The sequence below is a fragment of the Brienomyrus brachyistius genome, unplaced genomic scaffold (assembly GCF_023856365.1).
Source record: "Brienomyrus brachyistius isolate T26 unplaced genomic scaffold, BBRACH_0.4 scaffold27, whole genome shotgun sequence".
NCBI classification, from domain to species: domain Eukaryota; kingdom Metazoa; phylum Chordata; class Actinopteri; order Osteoglossiformes; family Mormyridae; genus Brienomyrus; species Brienomyrus brachyistius.
In genome coordinates, this window is record NW_026042306.1 from 2,542,694 (window position 1) to 2,560,741 (window position 18,048).

The 18,048-nt window shown below is 44.3% G+C and overlaps 1 protein-coding gene across 1 annotated transcript; it reads left to right on the top strand.

Moving 5' to 3' along the window:
- Positions 1-6,976: 6,976 nt before the first annotated feature.
- LOC125720954 (TATA box-binding protein-associated factor RNA polymerase I subunit B-like) lies at positions 6,977-15,842 on the top strand. Its single transcript, XM_048996864.1, has 15 exons — positions 6,977-7,091; positions 7,254-7,352; positions 7,482-7,569; positions 7,958-8,055; positions 8,275-8,367; positions 8,743-8,845; positions 9,364-9,544; positions 9,742-9,841; positions 11,008-11,155; positions 11,535-11,709; positions 11,827-11,870; positions 12,327-12,417; positions 13,037-13,107; positions 13,354-13,579; positions 15,263-15,842. The coding sequence occupies exons 1-15, from the start codon at positions 7,074-7,076 to the stop codon at positions 15,486-15,488; spliced, it is 1,761 nt and encodes a 586-aa protein (XP_048852821.1). The 5' UTR covers positions 6,977-7,073; the 3' UTR covers positions 15,489-15,842.
- Positions 15,843-18,048: the final 2,206 nt, after the last annotated feature.

The window sequence follows — 18,048 nt, forward strand, 5'->3', positions numbered from 1 at the left end:
TATATTTGTGAGACTAACAGTAAATAACACTGAGTAAAAGCTCATCCAACATGAGCTTATGAAACTTTAGTGTCAACATGGGGTGTTAGTAAGTGTGTGTGTGTGTGTGTGCATTTTTTTACCTTATGGGGACCGGTATTGGGGCTGGGAGGGGGTTAGGGTTGCCATAGTTAGCGTTAGCTTTTTTCCCATAGAAGTGAATAAGGATAGGTATACCCGACGTCTGCGTGTGTGGGGGGGGGGGGGATTAGGTTTATACTACATTGTGGGGACCATTTTTTAGGTCCCCAAAAAGATCTGTGAATGTAATCAAAAAAATAAAAATGCTAAAAGTCTCATATATTGTTTGGTTACTTATGGTTAAGGTTACGGCTCGGTAGGGGTTAAAGATGTTATGTCGGGATTAGAGTTTTCCCCATAGATTGGAATGGAATGGAATGCTTGTATACAAAATTCATACCTCTCTGTACGATGAACCCAGAACCCCTGCCCATGCCCTCAGAGGGACGGAGCTCAAACAGAAACACAAGCCGTTGATCATATGAAGAATAAACATTTGCATAATCTAACTTAACGAATTGCATGTTTGTCTGAAACGATGCGTTGGTACATCATACAGCATGTATCTTAACGCATGGGAAACCCAGACGCTCAGCTTTGCATCTACAGCTCATAGCTACTGCTGCTCATTAAATCTGAGGGATCGACAGGAGCAGCACCTCATAGCAGGCTGGGGCTCTTCTTAAAGCAGTGAAAATCTAAATATATTAATGTTACAAACTGTCAGAGCTCTTCAAAATGCTTCAACGAACTGGTCACGTGTGCCTGTGTCTATGTAACTTCTGTCTTTTCAGAGACGTTCCACTGACTTTTACTTCAATGCCCAACGTCATGCCAGCAAGACTCAAAGTCTGGCAAAGATGCATAACAAATAAAACGGATCTTTTTCTTTTATTCTGACATGTAAAAATGCATGAAATAAATGCTTACTGGAGACATCTCCACCGAGCTGATTGTCTCAGATGCACAGCAGTGCAGATACTGGGATACTGGATTGGCCCCATACGCTCCCTGTGCAGACCCTAGCGGCCTCAGCCGGCTTCCAGATTACAATCTCGACTCACAGGGGAACATGCGAGGCTCTCAGCACTGGAATGGCCGTAAAGCCTCGGGTAAACAGCAGGTCTGGTGACAGGCTGACTGGGTGACTAACTGCTTCTATGAGGTCATTTGTTCCGGAATGATGGGGGGGGGGGAGCGATGCTCAGGCCAAGCCTGGAGCTTGCCTACAAATAGACACTCTTCCTTGATTATGTTTGGGGGGGGGGGGTAAAAAAGACAATAGGTCTGGGGTGTGTGTAGGAGTGTGGTGCTCAAACAGATTAACAACCACAACTTGACTGGCTGCGACCCCCCCTCCCCCCCCCCATGTGACATATACACTTGTTTCTGCCACACCTATGGGGCAACCCAGAGGCACCGTGCAGGAATGCAGCTGTGTAAAAAGGCAGGGAATTCCCCCCCCCCCCCCAAAAAAAATAAAAAATCAAGCAGAAGAAAAGCAGACGTCCTGGGAGCGGCTCACGCCCAGCAGCTCAGCAAAGCAAACATCAGCATGAGCACACAACTGTTTCTGTCCACCGCAGGGGAATTAGATACACTGAATGTATTACAGCACCTGCAAGGATGCAGCAGAGGTCAAATATACTGCACCCACCTCCATACAATTGCGGATGTGTGTTATTCCTGCAAGCACGCGGTTCTGCGCTGCCTACGCAGGAGGAGTGATGGTCCGGCTAGTGGGCAGAAAGCGGAGGAGGCGCAGAGGCTACCGGTGCTGCAACCACAGCAGTGACAAAGGGGGCAGAGTCTTGTTGGGGCCTGACTGTGGGAATGTTCCGGAACTCTGCTCCTCTTTGGAAACAGGAGCATATGGCAGTGAGAGTAGGGGGAGGGGATGAGAGACACAGGGGAGATGAGGAAGGGGGATCAGGACGCAGACTCGAAAACATGAAGAACACCGCCCCCTGTTGGACAACAATAGGGATTTCGTGCTGATTGAAAAAAGAGAAAAAACTGCTTTCCAGGTGTACAGGATCATGCCTGGGGAGGAAAGTAAGGCCATGAAAGCTCTCTGAGACCTTCCTTTAAACTTTATATGACAGTCAGCATGAGGCATAAGAAATTCTGCATATTATCAGTTTCAGCATCTTACTATTCTACTGCTTCCCTGAAGATAATTATTTCCATATAGCATTATTACATATATCATTTTAAATATCAAAATTTTTTGATAGCTTTATAGCTTGATATCAAAGTGAGTACAGTGAAACGCAGTGGCAGGATATGAGCATTGATTTCCAGCGATGCCCCTCCAGTGTCCATTGCCATGGTGATGAGCACACAATGAGGTCGAGAGGTTGGCAGGATGTGAGAGGATGAAGTGACTGAGAAAAGGGGAAAATGCAAGTGATAAGATGCATTAGCTGAAGCTTCAACCTACACCTTTATCGGTCAATATGTATGTATGTCTATGTATGTAAGTGTGTGTATGTAATGAGACTGAAATAAATTTAAACTTAATTCAGTTCATTATATCTAGGGATGCTTTAATGCACGGGCTTACCTGAGCTGAACCACAGGGGCCTTGGCTAAAAAGGAGCCTCACCAATCTTCTTTAATACGATTTTAAAACTACAGTTGCCACCCATCCTCTATCAAAGAACATAATGGTGTGTCCCAATTTGAACCGACACCCAACTATTGCTGTTGTATCATTCTTGAAATGGATAGTACTTAAAAGGAATGGAATGGAGTGACTGTGTTTAATTTGGGGGGCAGCCCCATACTGACAAACATAGATAGAGACTCATCCTTAGATGTGATTTGAAGGCTTTAAGTAAAAGGTCCGAAGAAGGACTGAACTCTTGTACAATTGAGTGAAGCACTTAACTATCACTGTTTCGATAAAACACGAGGTGTGTATAATTCACTCTGGATAAAAGCATCAAGCACAGCCATACATTCAAACAAAAAAATAGCAATATTAGCTGAACTAGATTTGTGGCTTACTGCAAAGGTAAGGGGGCTGGTTTTCAACAGCGGCACTTCTGTCTGCCCCTGTCGGATCAGCCTTTCGTGGGAAAGTCCATTTCCTGTGCCCATGGGGGAAGAGCGTTCTCACATTACCTCACGCTGCAGACATGCTACAGACGCCTGGGCCTCAGCCTCTGGAATGTGACTCCTTCTGTGTCAGAACAAAGAAAGAGAATTAAAGCACAAATGCTCATCAGGGTGCGTGAACATGCATATTAACACTCAAAGCTGGACATTTACAAGCGACTCTTAAATGGCATCTGATTTGAACTCGTCCACACCACTGTGCAATATCTTCAGAGTAACTGATAGTCAATCAATGTGATAAGGAGGCTTTGGTCCTGAGCATCTGAGAGCTCTTGGTGTGACACCATACATCCATAATCTAATGACTTACATTAAGTAGGGTTGGGGGGGGGCTGGAATTGATCTCAGAGGACACCAGGCTGGGGTACACTCTAGGCAAGAGGCCAGTCCATTAAAAGGTGTGATCACACACAATTATTCACTATCAACAATCTATAGCTGTCTACTCTACACCTGCACCATGGAGAGCACCTTAGTAGGAGCATCAGCACCTGGTTTGGGAGACGTAGGAAGCGGGACAGCAAAACCCTGTGCAGAGTACAGCATTAGGCTGAATGCTCTACCCTGCTGACCACCCACAGCAAGTGGTACAAAGACAAAGTGATGAAAACGAGCCCTCCACCCCAACAATGGCCCCCTCTTGCTGTCATAGTCAGGGAGACGCTTCTGCAGACTGAAGACCAAAACAGAGAGACAGAGAAGCTTCAATCCTGAACAAGTTCATCACTAACAAGTCAATTTACGCACTTTTATCATACCATACTGCAGTTGCACATCTTTTTACTATGTTGATATACTGGGCAGAGGTGTATAGTCCAGCTCCAGAAAGTAAAAATCAACCAAGATTTTCTTTCAAACAACCGGTATTAACAGTCACAGTCACCAAAGTAATTGGTTGGGTGAAAGAAAATCTTGGTCTGGATTTTTACTTTCTGGACCTGAATTGTCCACCTCTGTAATACAGCTCTCTATTTTTATCGTCTATTTTGCAGTCATGTCATTTTATCCATCCATCCATCCATCCATCTTCCAAACCGCTTATCCTACTGGGTCGCGGGGGGTCATGTCATTTTATCTTGATTGTTATTCTAATTTTACTGAAGTTTTATTCTTATTTATTCCTTTTATCCGATTTTCTTTTCACTACTATTGCACTATTTTCACTACTTCTTTGAGCGCAACCCAGAAAGCAGGTGCAGAAACATTTCCTTACACAGTAGCTCAGTGTATGATTGTTGACATAACAAATAAAACTTAGCAGACTTTGTCAATCAGCAACGTTGGTTCCAGGACTACTAACACGATGCCATCAAATCCTATTTTATTAGTTTATCACAAAACTGGTGTTTCTGTAACAGGATCTTTGAAATTCAATTTTAAAAATTCCATAGCAAAGGCATTTACAGTTTTGATTTTTATTTTGCTAATTTCAATTTTTTTAATTCAGCAATAGATGGCATAGATGGCACACAGCCTCCGTCCACTTTTTAAATGTCTCTGTAAAGGTTTTTTCTTTTTCTCCCTTTGTCCTGTCTGGCAGCTTTAGCAGAATCATGGTCTGAAAGCACTGCTCTGCCAAACATGTTTGCTTTACCATGAGAGGCTCTATAAACTCTGTATAGGCCCCTCATGCTGATCGATTTCTTTTTATTTTAATTTTATTTATTTATTTCAGTTTTGACACATGGGGCGGCATGGTGGTGCAGTGGTTAGCACTGTCGCCTCACACCTCTGGGACCCGGGTTCGAGTCGCCGCCTGGGTCACATGTGTGCGGAGTTTGCATGTTCTCCCCGTGTCGTCGTGGGGTTTCCTCCGGGTACTCCGGTTTCCCCCCACAGTCCAAAAAACATGCTGAGGCTAATTGGAGTTGCTGAATTGCCCGTAGGTGTGCATGTGTGAGTGAATGGTGTGTGAGTGTGCCCTGCGATGGGCTGGCCCCCCATCCTGGGTTGTTCCCTGCCTCGTGCCCATTGATTCCGGGATAGGCTCCGGACCCCCCGCGACCCAATAGGATAAGCGGTTTGGAAAATGGATGGATGGATGGAGTTTTGACACATGTAAAATATTGCAGTGGGTGAGCTGGCCGAAGAGGAGGGACAGATTATGGGGGGAGGAAAAAGAAGGAATAGGAGAAAAAAAGACAGGAAAAAGAAAAGTGGATAGATTCAGAAAGGAATAAACAAAATTAAAGCGTGCAGAAAGTAACACAATATACAAGCATACAAAATCTTAGTGTGCTTAGATAGGTGCGTGCAAGTATATGTACATGTGTGCTTAACTGTGTAGGCGAGATGCAGGCTAGTGTGCGTGTGTTGTGTGCGTGTGTTACGTGTGTGTGTTTTCAACATGGAATGTACTAAATAGCAAGGGTGGGAGGCTGCAACCACACCCCACAAGAGCCAGAGGTCGGCGGAGGCAGGCCCGGGAGGATCAGGACGTCTGTAGCCCCCAAAGAGCCCGGAAGAGCCGGGGCCCCACGTCCCAATGATAGCCGCACCCCCGCCCCAGCCGGGGGAGGAGGGAGGTCCCAGACGCAGCCCCCGCAACCAAAAGGGCATGAGCCCCAGAGAACCAGAGACAACAGGTAGCCGACCCCACGAGGGTGCGGCCGCTCCCGTACGAGCCAAGGCCAGGGCCTCTAGGACCCCAGGCAGCCGGGTGCGACCAGCCCTCGGTAGAGAGCCCCACCCACCCTAGAGAGGCCCGAGCACGCCCCGGGCCACCACCCTGAGGAAAGGGGCCAGCAACCATGCCCAGGAGATCAACTGCACCCAGGACGGAGCAGCAAGTCCCGGACCCAGGCCCCCACCATCCACACAGACACCCCGCAAACACACCTCGCAGCCATGCACATAGACCATACTCACATCCCAACAACATACACATACACCCACACACAGAGACAAAAAGACATAGGCCCATCCACTCTGGACTGTAAAGTTCAGTCTAAAGTTGAGCGATCAGCTCTTCTGTCTTTTTCTTACTGGATTTTGCAGCTGTTGGTTTAGCCCGTCTGACCTGCTGCCCCCTAGTGGAATACTCAGTATGATATAATCTTTTTTTCATTAGCGGGGACGAAGTTGTACATATAGATTTATTCAATGTGACCAATTCGAAACAGCTATTGTATAGAATTCAAGGTCAACGTCTGTGGTAAGGTGATGTTTATAAGTAGTGAAATCTCAAAGAATGTTATGAAATTATCACACTATCTGTCCTATTAGCCGATAACAATTATTTGCTTCACTGTAATGCATAAAAGTAGTATTGGTGGTACCCATTGCATCACCTCTCAGCATATACTGGGCTAATTCTGGGATAAGACACAACCTATTCCTTATCTATGTTAAATGTACACTTGGGGCAGTTCAGAGATACAGTACATATTCATTTTTCCAGCACATATACGTAGCATGTGAATTCTGCATATTGCGCATATTTGGAAAAATGTATTTTTAAAAATCCATTTGTCAAAAATGTATAGATATAACTGAATACCTTGCGATGTACAGAAAGTTTTCATTACATTTATTGCACACTCTGTTTTTGAAGGAGTATTTGAGCGCCCCCGTTAGACAATACGTCATACTACTGAAAACCATGATATTTTAAATGTACTTTCACCATTGTCAAGTATAAATTCCGTTAAAATCCCACCACCATAAGATGCCTTGCATATGAAGTAATAATGTACAACGTACTGTTATAAAACATATTTTGTATGCTTTTTGTACAGACTTCTGTACGCTATTAATTTACTACCTACTGTTTGGTTGCATATCGAATGTATTTCCATGTGACACACCGGAAGGGGGGTTGAATTCGTACAAATAAGCGCGTGAAATGAGTTTTCTCTATAGTTTATAACTTTAATAGAATTTGTCGGAAAATGGACGAAGAGTTAATTGTAAGTTTGATTAATTGTGACTGTTTTACGTCGAGCTTCAGTAGTACGATAACTGTATCAGCTCAAAGGTGGAGAAGTATCAAATTGTCAGTGCTTCAAATCGCCTGCGCTGCATAATGTTATATGATTACTCTGGGTTATAATCAGTTTTGTCACTTTTAGGGCTTCTTCAGAGACCCGTGCTCTCAGTGTTCCGCGGTGAACTGGGGTGTCACGGAGGAGGGAAGATATTACTGCAAATCGTGCCACAATGTGATCGAGGTGAATCCTCTGCTAATAAGTGTGCGCTCGGTTTTTAGACGACCTTAACCATGTTCTGCTGTAAAGGTCCCGCTTAGCCGGACGGAGGGGACTGCTGCCTGCTCATGTACTCATTTTCTGTTTTGACAGAGAACCGTCGAAGTTACAGATCCGTCTTGTGTGACTGGAAGCAGGATGTCTAGTATCTCACATGGGGCCAAAAAGCCGGCAAAACAGAGTGAGTTACGTGTCCACGGCTTGTACATACACGGCTTGTATTTAAAGTATAAAAACGACATTTTTGTGGAATCAAAACATAAGCTAGCTTTGAATACTTTTATGCTTATGAAATACAGTAATTATTTCTTCACTGAGACTCCAGAGGCAATATCTGTAATCATGGTGTTGGTAGTACTGCGCTATACCAGCTTTGGCGCTCTACCACTGGGTGGCGCATTAAAATTCCAGTGACACATGCGTTTTATTGCTACATTTTCAAGCACTTCATTCTTTAATTTTTAAATAAATAAGTAGGACATTGACAATAAAGCCAAAGGCGAGGTTGATGTCATTATTATATGTTGAGTTAGTGACTTAACACTGATGCTGTGTGTGTGTTGTTGCAGAGCATGGAAAGGACTGGATGGTGTGTGAAGGGTTTCAGTTCATACTTAAGCAGCAGGCTGAGGCCCTTCTGACGATGGGAGTCCGCCCTGAACTCAAGGTGTGTTTCTGATACTGTTGGTTGGGGATTTTTGTCACAGCATAGCATCCTTTCACTGTACCAAGGAACTAAAATTCTGCCGCATACCTGTCATTTCTTTCCCTTTGTTGCAGTTCTTAAATCTTAAAATTACAGAAATGGATTCGGTTAAACTGCATTTCCAGTCTTTTCTATTTAACCAACTGCAGTCTTAGTTCACAAGTTTTGTGTGTGTTAAAGGATGATATTTTGTGCAATTTCTGGAGAGGATACCTGCACAAGAGTAAACAAGCCTACACCACAAAACCTTTGTATTCTGTGACATGCCAGCAGGTGAGTTTGTGCTTTGTGTGAATATAATTACTTTTCTCATCCAAGTCTCAAGGGAGGGTTAAAATTTTACAACAGCTGTAAAATAAAGAAAATCAGAAATGTCGTGCTTTATGTAAGAAAGCCGTAGGGCTTCGTATGAGGAACAGGACCAGTGTTTACACTAGTATTCTGCATTATTAGGTGTAGTATATAGCCTTTTTTAAAGTAAATGATTCATTAACTTGAAGTTGTCCTTTTCTTGAATCCAATGTATTCCATGTAGTATTTTAGTTTTTGCTTCGGATAAAAATGCACGTATCACTTACGAGTGCTCTCTTTCTTTGGCATTTCCTATTTTTTTTGGTCATGACATCATCATTTCCTGATGCATTGTAGGACTCGGACAGCTGCCCTGAATCCTTGGCCATGAGTGACTTGTCCTGCTTGTCTACGGCCGAGACTGAGAGTGATATGGATGGCGCTCACAGTACCATCTCAGGTATTAGATGCCCCGATTAGACACATGGCGGTCAGTCACAATCCACAGTCAGGCTAGCCAGTATCATAGCAACTCCCCCGCAGAGTTCAGAGGGAATGTGGTCTTTGTAGTGTTCCTTTGGTCTCTATTTAGCATCCTTTATTCTGCAGATTCATTCTTTATGGACTACATAATTGTTTCAAAATTACGTATCAATTCCAAAAGGATCTTTCCTATGAGCTTAGTTAGGAGATAAACAAAGCCCATCTAATTAAGCAGAGAACAGCACATGCACTGGGTGTCAGTGACCAGCCAAGGCATCTGCAGTATTATAGAGGGGAGGGAGAGAATTAAGACACTGTAGCTTTGGCTTTTGGAACTTTGACTGAGAGCTAGAGCCCCCTACTGGGCATGACAGGTTAAGCAGGGGGGGGCTGTAAGCAAAAGGTTTTCAGTTAGTTCCAGCCGGAACTATGCAGAGCCACTACAATTTATTGGAGTTGAACGTAATGGGTGAAGTGTAAGCAGTGGCTTTTCAGGTCGGTCCAGCGACGGGGAGAGGCTGTCCTCAGTGTGCACCGAAGCCCTGGACTCCAGCTTGTACTGCTCTGCCCGAGAGAGGAGGATGCACCATCTGATGACCATGCCTATGACGCTGGCCTTCCTGCACCTGTCCCTGCTGTGGCTACAGGAAGCAATCACCCTGGCTGACCTGCTGAGGTGTGTGTGCGCTGGGGGTGCAGGCTGGGGGTGTTTTTAGGTTCTTTCTACACTTCCCCCATACATTGACTTCAGTATGTCTGTATGTTTAGCATGATCTCATTCTGCATGCTCCTGTACCAGCACATTGATTACGGTGTTTTAAAGCGGCATAGGTGTAATGATGGCTCCCCCTTGTGGCTGTGTTGTGTTTACAGTTTCACAGCTCAGGGCCATATCCCCTACATCAATGCCTACCAGAATTTCCCAGAGGACATGAAGCTCTTTGGCAAAGATGCCCTTATTTTCAGAGCAGAGGTAATGGCTGACTGTGTGTTGTTTCACTTGAAGTTTTTGAAATTTAACCTTTATTTACCCAGGAGAAATCAGATAATAATGAATACAGGCTATATACCTAATAAGTTCACAAACAGCTTTGCATTATGGGAGAAAATATAAACCCGAAGACAGCAGACTTCACAGACCCTCTCAGATGGATGAATGTACTTTATTGATCTTGACTGGGATGTTCTTTTGTTACAGCAGCAAAACATAAATTAAACTGCCACATACCACAGTACACATAACTTAAATATAAGAAAAGGAAGAATTTTAAGATAAAATAGAAAACTGGAAGCTCAAGTAAGTAATCAGACAGATGGGTAAGGGTATTGGAATAATCCCAAATATGCAATAGTAGCTGGATGTTCCCATGTAAACAGTGTGCAAATGGAAATGCCTGATGAAAAGCAATGAAATGCAATATTTAAGAGGGGTTCTTTAGAGTAAATAATTAGTAATAAATTCAGAACACAGATGTAACTTGGAGGCTGTAGCAGGAGATAAACCATAGTACTCTGTGCATATCTGACTGTCAGTGCTGAGCTGTTACCAAGAATGATCCCCGTACCACTGTTTGTGACATTAACACATTAGATGACGTTCATTTTATTCAGATGGTTTCACTTTTCTAACTTATTTTGCACTGGACTTGGATTGTAGATTTGGACTGAGTCTTACAGTATGTGGGTTGGGACTCAGAAGGTTGCCAGTTCTAATCCCTGGGACAACAGAGTGATCCCACCATTGAGCAAGGCCATTAACCCCAGTTGCTCCAGGGACTGGGTGACCATACTTTCTCCTCTATGCCAGTTTCATGAGGTGGCCTGGGATGCTTTTCCAGCTGTCCTGAAGGAGGTCCCACATATATGCTGAGCATTCATTGGCTGCTTTTCCTTCAGTTTCTGGTCATACTCCTCCTAAACTTTTTTTACTAGGTTTAGATTGAGTGGACAGGTCATGTGATGTTACACTGTCATTCTCCTTTATAGTTGGCTTGGCATGTTAGGAGTGACATAAAAAAAACCTGAATGTTGAACTAAAGAAGGAAAAAAGTTCTGCACCATCAGACCCAACATGGTTTCTAAGGATAATTATTATATATATAATAATTATATCTCAGATGAAGTCTTTGTCCTCTACAGTCCATACCATCCTACAAGATGGTCCAGCAGGAAGCCCACAAGCTGGCCGTCTTCTTGGGCTTGCCTCGCTTCCCCCCGCTGACCTCAGCCTGCCCTCTCCACCCATCCCTGCTCTGTCTCCGATACCTAATGGAACTCAACCTCCCCGGTGGGTCACTCTGTGCCGTGATCTGCCTCTGACTGACCGCCTGAAAGCCCACATGGGTTGTTGTTACCTTTAACACTAGAATTAAGAAGCCTGAAGAACATTGCTGAATCCCGATTGATGAATATTTCTCACTCGTAGTGTTTTTACTGATCAGTTTAAATGTGTTCATTATGTTTTAATTTATTTTGCGATGTTTGCATTCTTGTGAGTTGTATGGTACATTCAGCCCCTGATTCATAAGTATTCACAAAGTCTCTATAAGTAACTCTATCCTGGTAATTTGTTTTTAGTGGCAGACGTTTGCACCTGTACACTGTGAACTTGCTAGAAGGTGTTATTTCTGAAAGTCTCCCTTTTATTTCCTACATGCATATCTCAGATGAACTCCATGTCTGGGCCTGCAGGGTGATGCAGCAGGCTGGCATTGGAAAGGACACCTTGACCTATGACCCTCGGGCCAGGAAATCCGGCCTCCTCAGCTATGACGTCTTGGCTTCGGCCCTTATTGTCGTCACATTGAAACTGCTGTTTAAGCTGGATGACCACCAAGAGTGGTTGGTGAATCCCTCCCCGCTTCTTTTAAGTTCAGGCCGTTCTGTCTTCAGCTGTTTGATTTATCTGTGTGTTTTGCTAATATTAGGATGCTTCTCCTCTCCCCATTTTAACTTCAGGTGTTTATCCAATAGTGCTGATGATGAAAACAAGCAAAATCAAGGTAAATTTTGTGTAGCCATTTTAAGTCTATGTTGGTAAACTGTAAAATGCATTACTGAGGTTTTCTAATGCCTGCAGACTTGTATAAACATTTGAAATCAAACAAATAGGTTTGTATTAAACAGTTTTTGCTGTAATTTCTGACCACTGTGGGCATTTGAACATGTTTATTGGAAAACGGGTTTTTCACTAGTCAGGACCCAATCTGCAAAACCCTGTAAATGAATAAGTGCTGTCAGATGCATCGCAGTACTTCTCCTTACATCAGCCCAATTCGGACAGCATGCCAGCCACCCAGTTAGACATGTGGATCATATGGAATGTTGAGCTAATATGGGAAAACTTTTCCATGAGTTTATATAGAAAGGATGGATTTTGTTGCAATTTTTCCCCACTGTGTGTACAGTCTGAGATCAAGTGCTCATGTCAGACCTCAATTATCTCATCCTTTTATTAGACAGCAGTATCTTCTGCTTTCGGAAGTGGTACAAGACTGTCCAGGGGGCGCTAATTGTGGCCAAGGAGACAGAGGATCAGGCCATGGCATGGTGAGCCCTGCGTGACTTTCACTCCATTGTGCCGTCTCACTCCATGTCTTGGCTTTTCCTGTCACTTTCTGTCTGCTTTCTGGGATACAGGATACTACTCCCACCCAGCCAGCTCTGATTGGCTGTTGTCATGGGTTACCTTGTACACCGTGCTCCTATAGCATTTATGTGTCCCACTGCGTCCCACCCTTTTTTCTCATTTGCTGGTTGTTAATGATGCCCAACCCATCTTCAGAATTGCATATTAACATGCATGTCCTTCCTGATATATATGTCAATAAACACGATGTTTCTGCAACCCTTGCATGTTTTCCTGTTTTGCCATAATGCATTTGATATATGAATCAGTCTGCTGAAGTTATTTATGCTTAAAGTAGCTAATGCTGTAGGTAATTTCAGTTAATTTTTTTAATCAGTTTTTTAGTTTGTTTCCTTTTTCATTTAGTTTCAGTTTAGTTTTATTTGTTTTTGATAATTTTTATTTCATTTCCTATTTTTGCTGAACTTAAATTCATTTAAATTTTTGTTTATATTTATAAGCCCTTGGTCAACATATTGTCGAATGTTGACACAATCAGACCAATGCCGATACCAATATTTTGTGCTGTATTTGATATAGGAAGTCATGGAAGTCGCAGAAGCCTGTGTACCCCTCCAAGAAAAATAAGTCCGTTGTCATCAAGCGGAGACGTAAGTGTCTAAGAGTGCCGGAGCACAGAAACTGACGCTTCCAAGGCAGACCAGCCAGAATTCTGCTAATTTTATGAGGGTTAATCACAGTCCTTCTTGGACCGAACTAGATTGTTTTTAGTAAGGTGTGTCATGATTTGGGTGTCTTGCTTTCCCTCTTTCGCTCGCTCTCTTCCCCTCTCTCCTTCTCTTTCTTCTTACTACCTCTCTCCTCTCTTCCTTGTCTGTTTTCTCGGCCCGTCCCAGGGGTGGTGGAGCAACTCCAGGCACACTTCCAGAAGCTCACCGGCTCTGACCCAGAGCCTAGGCAGGGTTCACCTTCCAGCTTCCGGTTGCGGTGGGGCGAGGAGGACGGAGATGGGCCCAGCTACCAGGAGCGGCGCCTGGGCTCCGCCGTAAAGGAGAGGAAGGGTATCGCCAGGCCCTCCAACCCCACATACTGGCACACGTCGCTGAGTTCCTGTAATCCCAGGTCAGAGATGTCAGAATGTCTGTCTATCCATCCAGCCATCTATCCACCCATCCATCCACCCATCCACTCATCTTCTAAACACCCATCCTGGTCAGGGTCGTGGGAGTTCTTGGAGCTGCTTCCAAGCAGCATATGGTGTAAGGCCGAGGTACACCCTGGGTGGGATGCCCTTCTCAGAAGATAATCCATATTTCTAAATATGCTTTTTTAAAAGGTTTACTGGATTGTATTTTGTTTAAAGTTTTGCTGGGTTTTTAGCCTGAAATAGTCAGTCTGACCATGATAGGGTGGTCAGGTCAGAATTTGTCAGATTAACATTTTTTTTTCTTTTTTAACAAATGGGGCAGGATGGTTAATGAATTATAATTCATGGTAAATAACTTAAACAGCAGGCCCCTGAGCCCCAGCGACGTGGGCAGCTTGTAGGATCCGCTCATGCCTCGCCATGCGAAGGACGCCGTCCAGTGTCCACAAGCCTTCTGCAGAGGTCTGCCAGGCCACCTGTCCTCGGTTTTGCATACGTTTCCCCTTCCTGCACAAACGCCTCCTGTGTTCAGGGCCCCTGCACCTTTTCATTAATGCAGGATTTCACGGAAACAGGGGGCCACACTGTGCAACTTTGGAAAAGATTAATTTGGCATCACGTTCAAGAGCTGAGTTTTTTCGCCCGTCCATCACCCAGCTGCTTCCTGAGGGCAAGCCTGGAGTCCATCCTGGGCAGAGAGTCACCCTAGTGGCAGGCCAGGTGGCCTCAGGGGGGACACGGCCTGTGAACTGAGGCTGATGGGAAACCTGGCTTGGGTGTTTGGCCAATAAGCTGAATATGTCTGTGGTCAGAGAGTTGGCTGCTGACACTGTCAGTCTCTGCTGGGTGCTGCAGGACACACACTGATCCTTAAAAAGTCTTAAAAGTGTTCAGTTTATCCAAAAATGGCCTATATTGGTATTAAAATCCATCCGTTATGGTTCTTTAAAAGTTCTCAAAAGGTGCAAATAAAACGAACTATTTTGTACTTATTTTGTATTCACGCACACTGGATTAGGTGGAACCAACAGCATCATTTATGTTTGTAGCATAAAGGAGGTACATTAGCTGCAGTGACTAAGATGTTGCTCTAAGCTTGTCTGTAAGTATCATTCAAACTGAACAAATCCTGGTTGGGGGGACTCCAGTTTCAGGACATGGTAGAAACCTGCTAGCAATAATAAATATGAGACTTGTACCCTGTGCAAGAAATTCTTCATACTCAGCACAAAGGAAACCAAAGCTGTGGAATCCATCCACCTATCCATCACCGCAACCGCTTAATCACAACTGGGGTCACGGGGGGGGGACCGGAGCCCATCCCAAGAACAATGGTCAGAGGCAGGAACCAGCCCTGGGAAGGCACCAACACACCGCAGGGCGAGCTGTGGAATCTCACTCTGTATATGACAAACAAGAAACTGCAAACTAAATGGGGACAGTTCAGGTCCAGTAAGTTTTGTTTCAACCAACCAGTTGAGTACTCTGATTGTGACTTTTGATACTTGGTTGGTTGACCAAAGTCTGGATTTTTAATTACTGGACCTGAACTATCTACCTTTGCAAACATTCTAAAGTCCTTTTTGTCGAAATGGGCATTAAATCCGACTAAACCTGCTGATGCCTTGTGCTGAGGATGTTACCTTTGCATTTAACAGGCAGTGCGGTGATCACTTCCCGGAGGTGGAGGACTCCCTGCCCAGGAGCTACGTGTCCGTGCTGGGCATGATTTCCTTCCTGCTGGGGGTGCAGGAAGCCCATGTGCACGCCGAGGTCTGCATGCTGGAGCAGCTTCTCTTTAGCCGCCCGCGCCAGCCTCCCATCAAGACATCACATGGCAGCAGACGTAAAAAACAGACAGAGAAGAGGAAAACTCCAGGATGAATGATACCTGAAAGAGATTTTTTGTACTTTTAAGCTCGAGATGCTTTAAAGAATTTGTAACACATACCATAAAGGTTTTGGAAAATGCAAGGCTTATATGCCTATCTCATGTTTGAAGGACTCAGATGTAAAGATTGACTCATTTGCCTGGATTTCAGCATCACATTCATTCTGGAGCCACTCGGCTGCCTGTTGACCAACCTGCGTATTTTTTCTGTATTGTTTCCTGTGTGAACATTGCAGTTTGTGTCATCTGATCAAAATCCAATAGGTCAACAGGGTTTATCTGGGCTGTAGTGATTAGCATGTTTGTTAGTTGGTGCCATAGCTTAATAAACACCTTGTGAGATATGATTTAGTATGTTACACATTGTACTTATTTAGCATTTTTTTGTCTGAAGCAGTGTACATTTTTGAAGAAGCAGGGCAGTCAATTTCCTGGGAGCAATTAGGGGTTAAGGATCCCGATCAAGGGCCCAATGATGACGTCACTCTGCTGATAATGGGATTTAAACTGGCAACCAGTAGGCCACCAAAATGGAGTTGCTGAGGATTTAGTAGTTTTCTCTATGAGAATGTTGTCCGCTGTGACCACCCAGTTGCTCACAATGATATGATTGGGTATCTTGGCCTAAGTGTAACTTTGCCCCACCCCCCAAAGACAACACAAGCCTGAAAGACAAAAACTTATCTAGAGTTTAAGGAAGACTCTTTAAAATGCAGCTCTGATTTATTGGAAGTCAATCAATAAGCACTAACTTACAGGTTGGTTCAAGCACTAACTACAGTTGTAAACCCCATGCATTTCACATTGTTAAGTATCATGTCAAATCATAAGCAAAGAATGTGCGCCTTAATCATTCTAAGTGATGCTTTTATTGAAAATGCCTGACGTTTTTGCCCAGTTGTATATCTATAATTTACGGCAGCAGTTCAGGTTAAGTGACTTGTGTAATGGTAGACTGGAATATGGCTTTAAGTTTTAATGGGAACGCCATCTGCTGATAGGTTTATGTCGACAGAGTGCAATTACCATAATTGACCAAGAGATGGAGACATATACTAAAATGATAAAGGTTTAGCGCTGAGCTGGCAATGCAGCATTTTTTTTATTTTTGTTTTACCAAAAATAAAAAAATCCGTCGAAATGAGTATGCAGATGTTTTTGCTTAATCTTCATATGGACGGTGGCTGGAAGGGGGAGCGATCTCACCTCACACCCTGAAAACCACAAGGACGTCACCTTCCTCACACCCCAGGCCAGGCCCCCAGTGCGCCGTGTTTAACACACATCTATCTGTGTATGCCTGCACGCCACAAAGCACCTGAGAGCAGAAGCGATGTTGGCTCCTAAAAAAATGCATGGTAATTGCGCACACACACACACACACACACACACCCACCCCCGTGTATCCCATGAAGGGTTAGATCAGGTAGAACTGGCTTGTCACCATTTTGAAAAAAAATAATTATATATTTTCAGCGTCCCACTAATTAGGCATCTAATGAATATGTGTCTGAAGCTTCTCCTTTCTAGGAGACTTCTAGGATAATTGTTTTGTGTGAGCAAGAGATTAAGTGTTTTTCTCAAATTCCCTTTTTCCCCAACCTTCCCTGAAATCCCACGTAAGAAACTGGATACGAGATATGAGATCCGGGACAAGACGGATAAATGCATTGTCAGAATGCAGTCATTTCCTGTTCTCAGACCTTGGTGTACCAAACTCTTACTGGTTGTGCTGGTATATTTGATATGTGCTCTCACCTTCACTCAACAATTGAACTGAATCTCATTACGAGTCCCTTGTATGAAAAAGCAGCACTGCACCATTTCCTCAAGAGGGCGAGAGTAAGGTTACCATCTGGTCATTTGATTATTACGTCATTCGCTTGAAGCAGCCATAACAATCTATTCCTCTGTGCACTACAATCTGTTGCTTATTAGCAAAAAATATGCTAAGCGGTACCATGGGAATGCCATCGGCATTAGGTCAGGGTTGACGAGAGCTTGGAGCCGGTGTTTACTTATTGACTCATCCCAGGCCAATGACCAGCAGGCTGAAGGGAGGGGGCACTTTGATGCCGTCCAACTATAGATACAGCAGAGCGAGTCAGCACCACCTCCCTACCAGGAGCCTAGATGTGATAAGAGGTGTGGTATTCAAGAGGCATGAGGGACAAGGGACAGCAGGGGCGTCGATGGAGTGGGGGGTGGGAGGCTGAGTAAACCCTGGGTGTTTAACTACAGCACAGAATAGATCGTCTAGCTGGACACATGCTTGGTCCAGTGTTGTTTTTTTTCCCTGTGAAATCTACAGAGCTGCGGGGAATCCCTGCAACAACCTGTGAAAATGCAGTGGCTCTGAAGTTCTCCGCCTTCGGGTGGAGAAGTTCCTGTCCAGTTCCTTTTCGTCCATAGTTAAATCCCCGCAGTTAAATCGTGACCAGTTCATCAGCAGCCCCCACGCCTACCAGCAAGCCGAAAGCTGCTGACCTTGGCAGCTCCTGCCTTCTTCCTGTAAATCCAGCCTTCTTTTCAGACTAACTCACAGGTGCCTGA

Excerpts from the sequence above, each read along its gene's own strand:
- LOC125720954 (XM_048996864.1), top strand. Across the intron at positions 8,846-9,363 it reads CGCTCACAGTACCATCTCAG|GTCGGTCCAGCGACGGGGAG; the intron begins GTATTAGATGCC and ends GTGGCTTTTCAG. Across the intron at positions 9,545-9,741 it reads ACCCTGGCTGACCTGCTGAG|TTTCACAGCTCAGGGCCATA; the intron begins GTGTGTGTGCGC and ends TTGTGTTTACAG.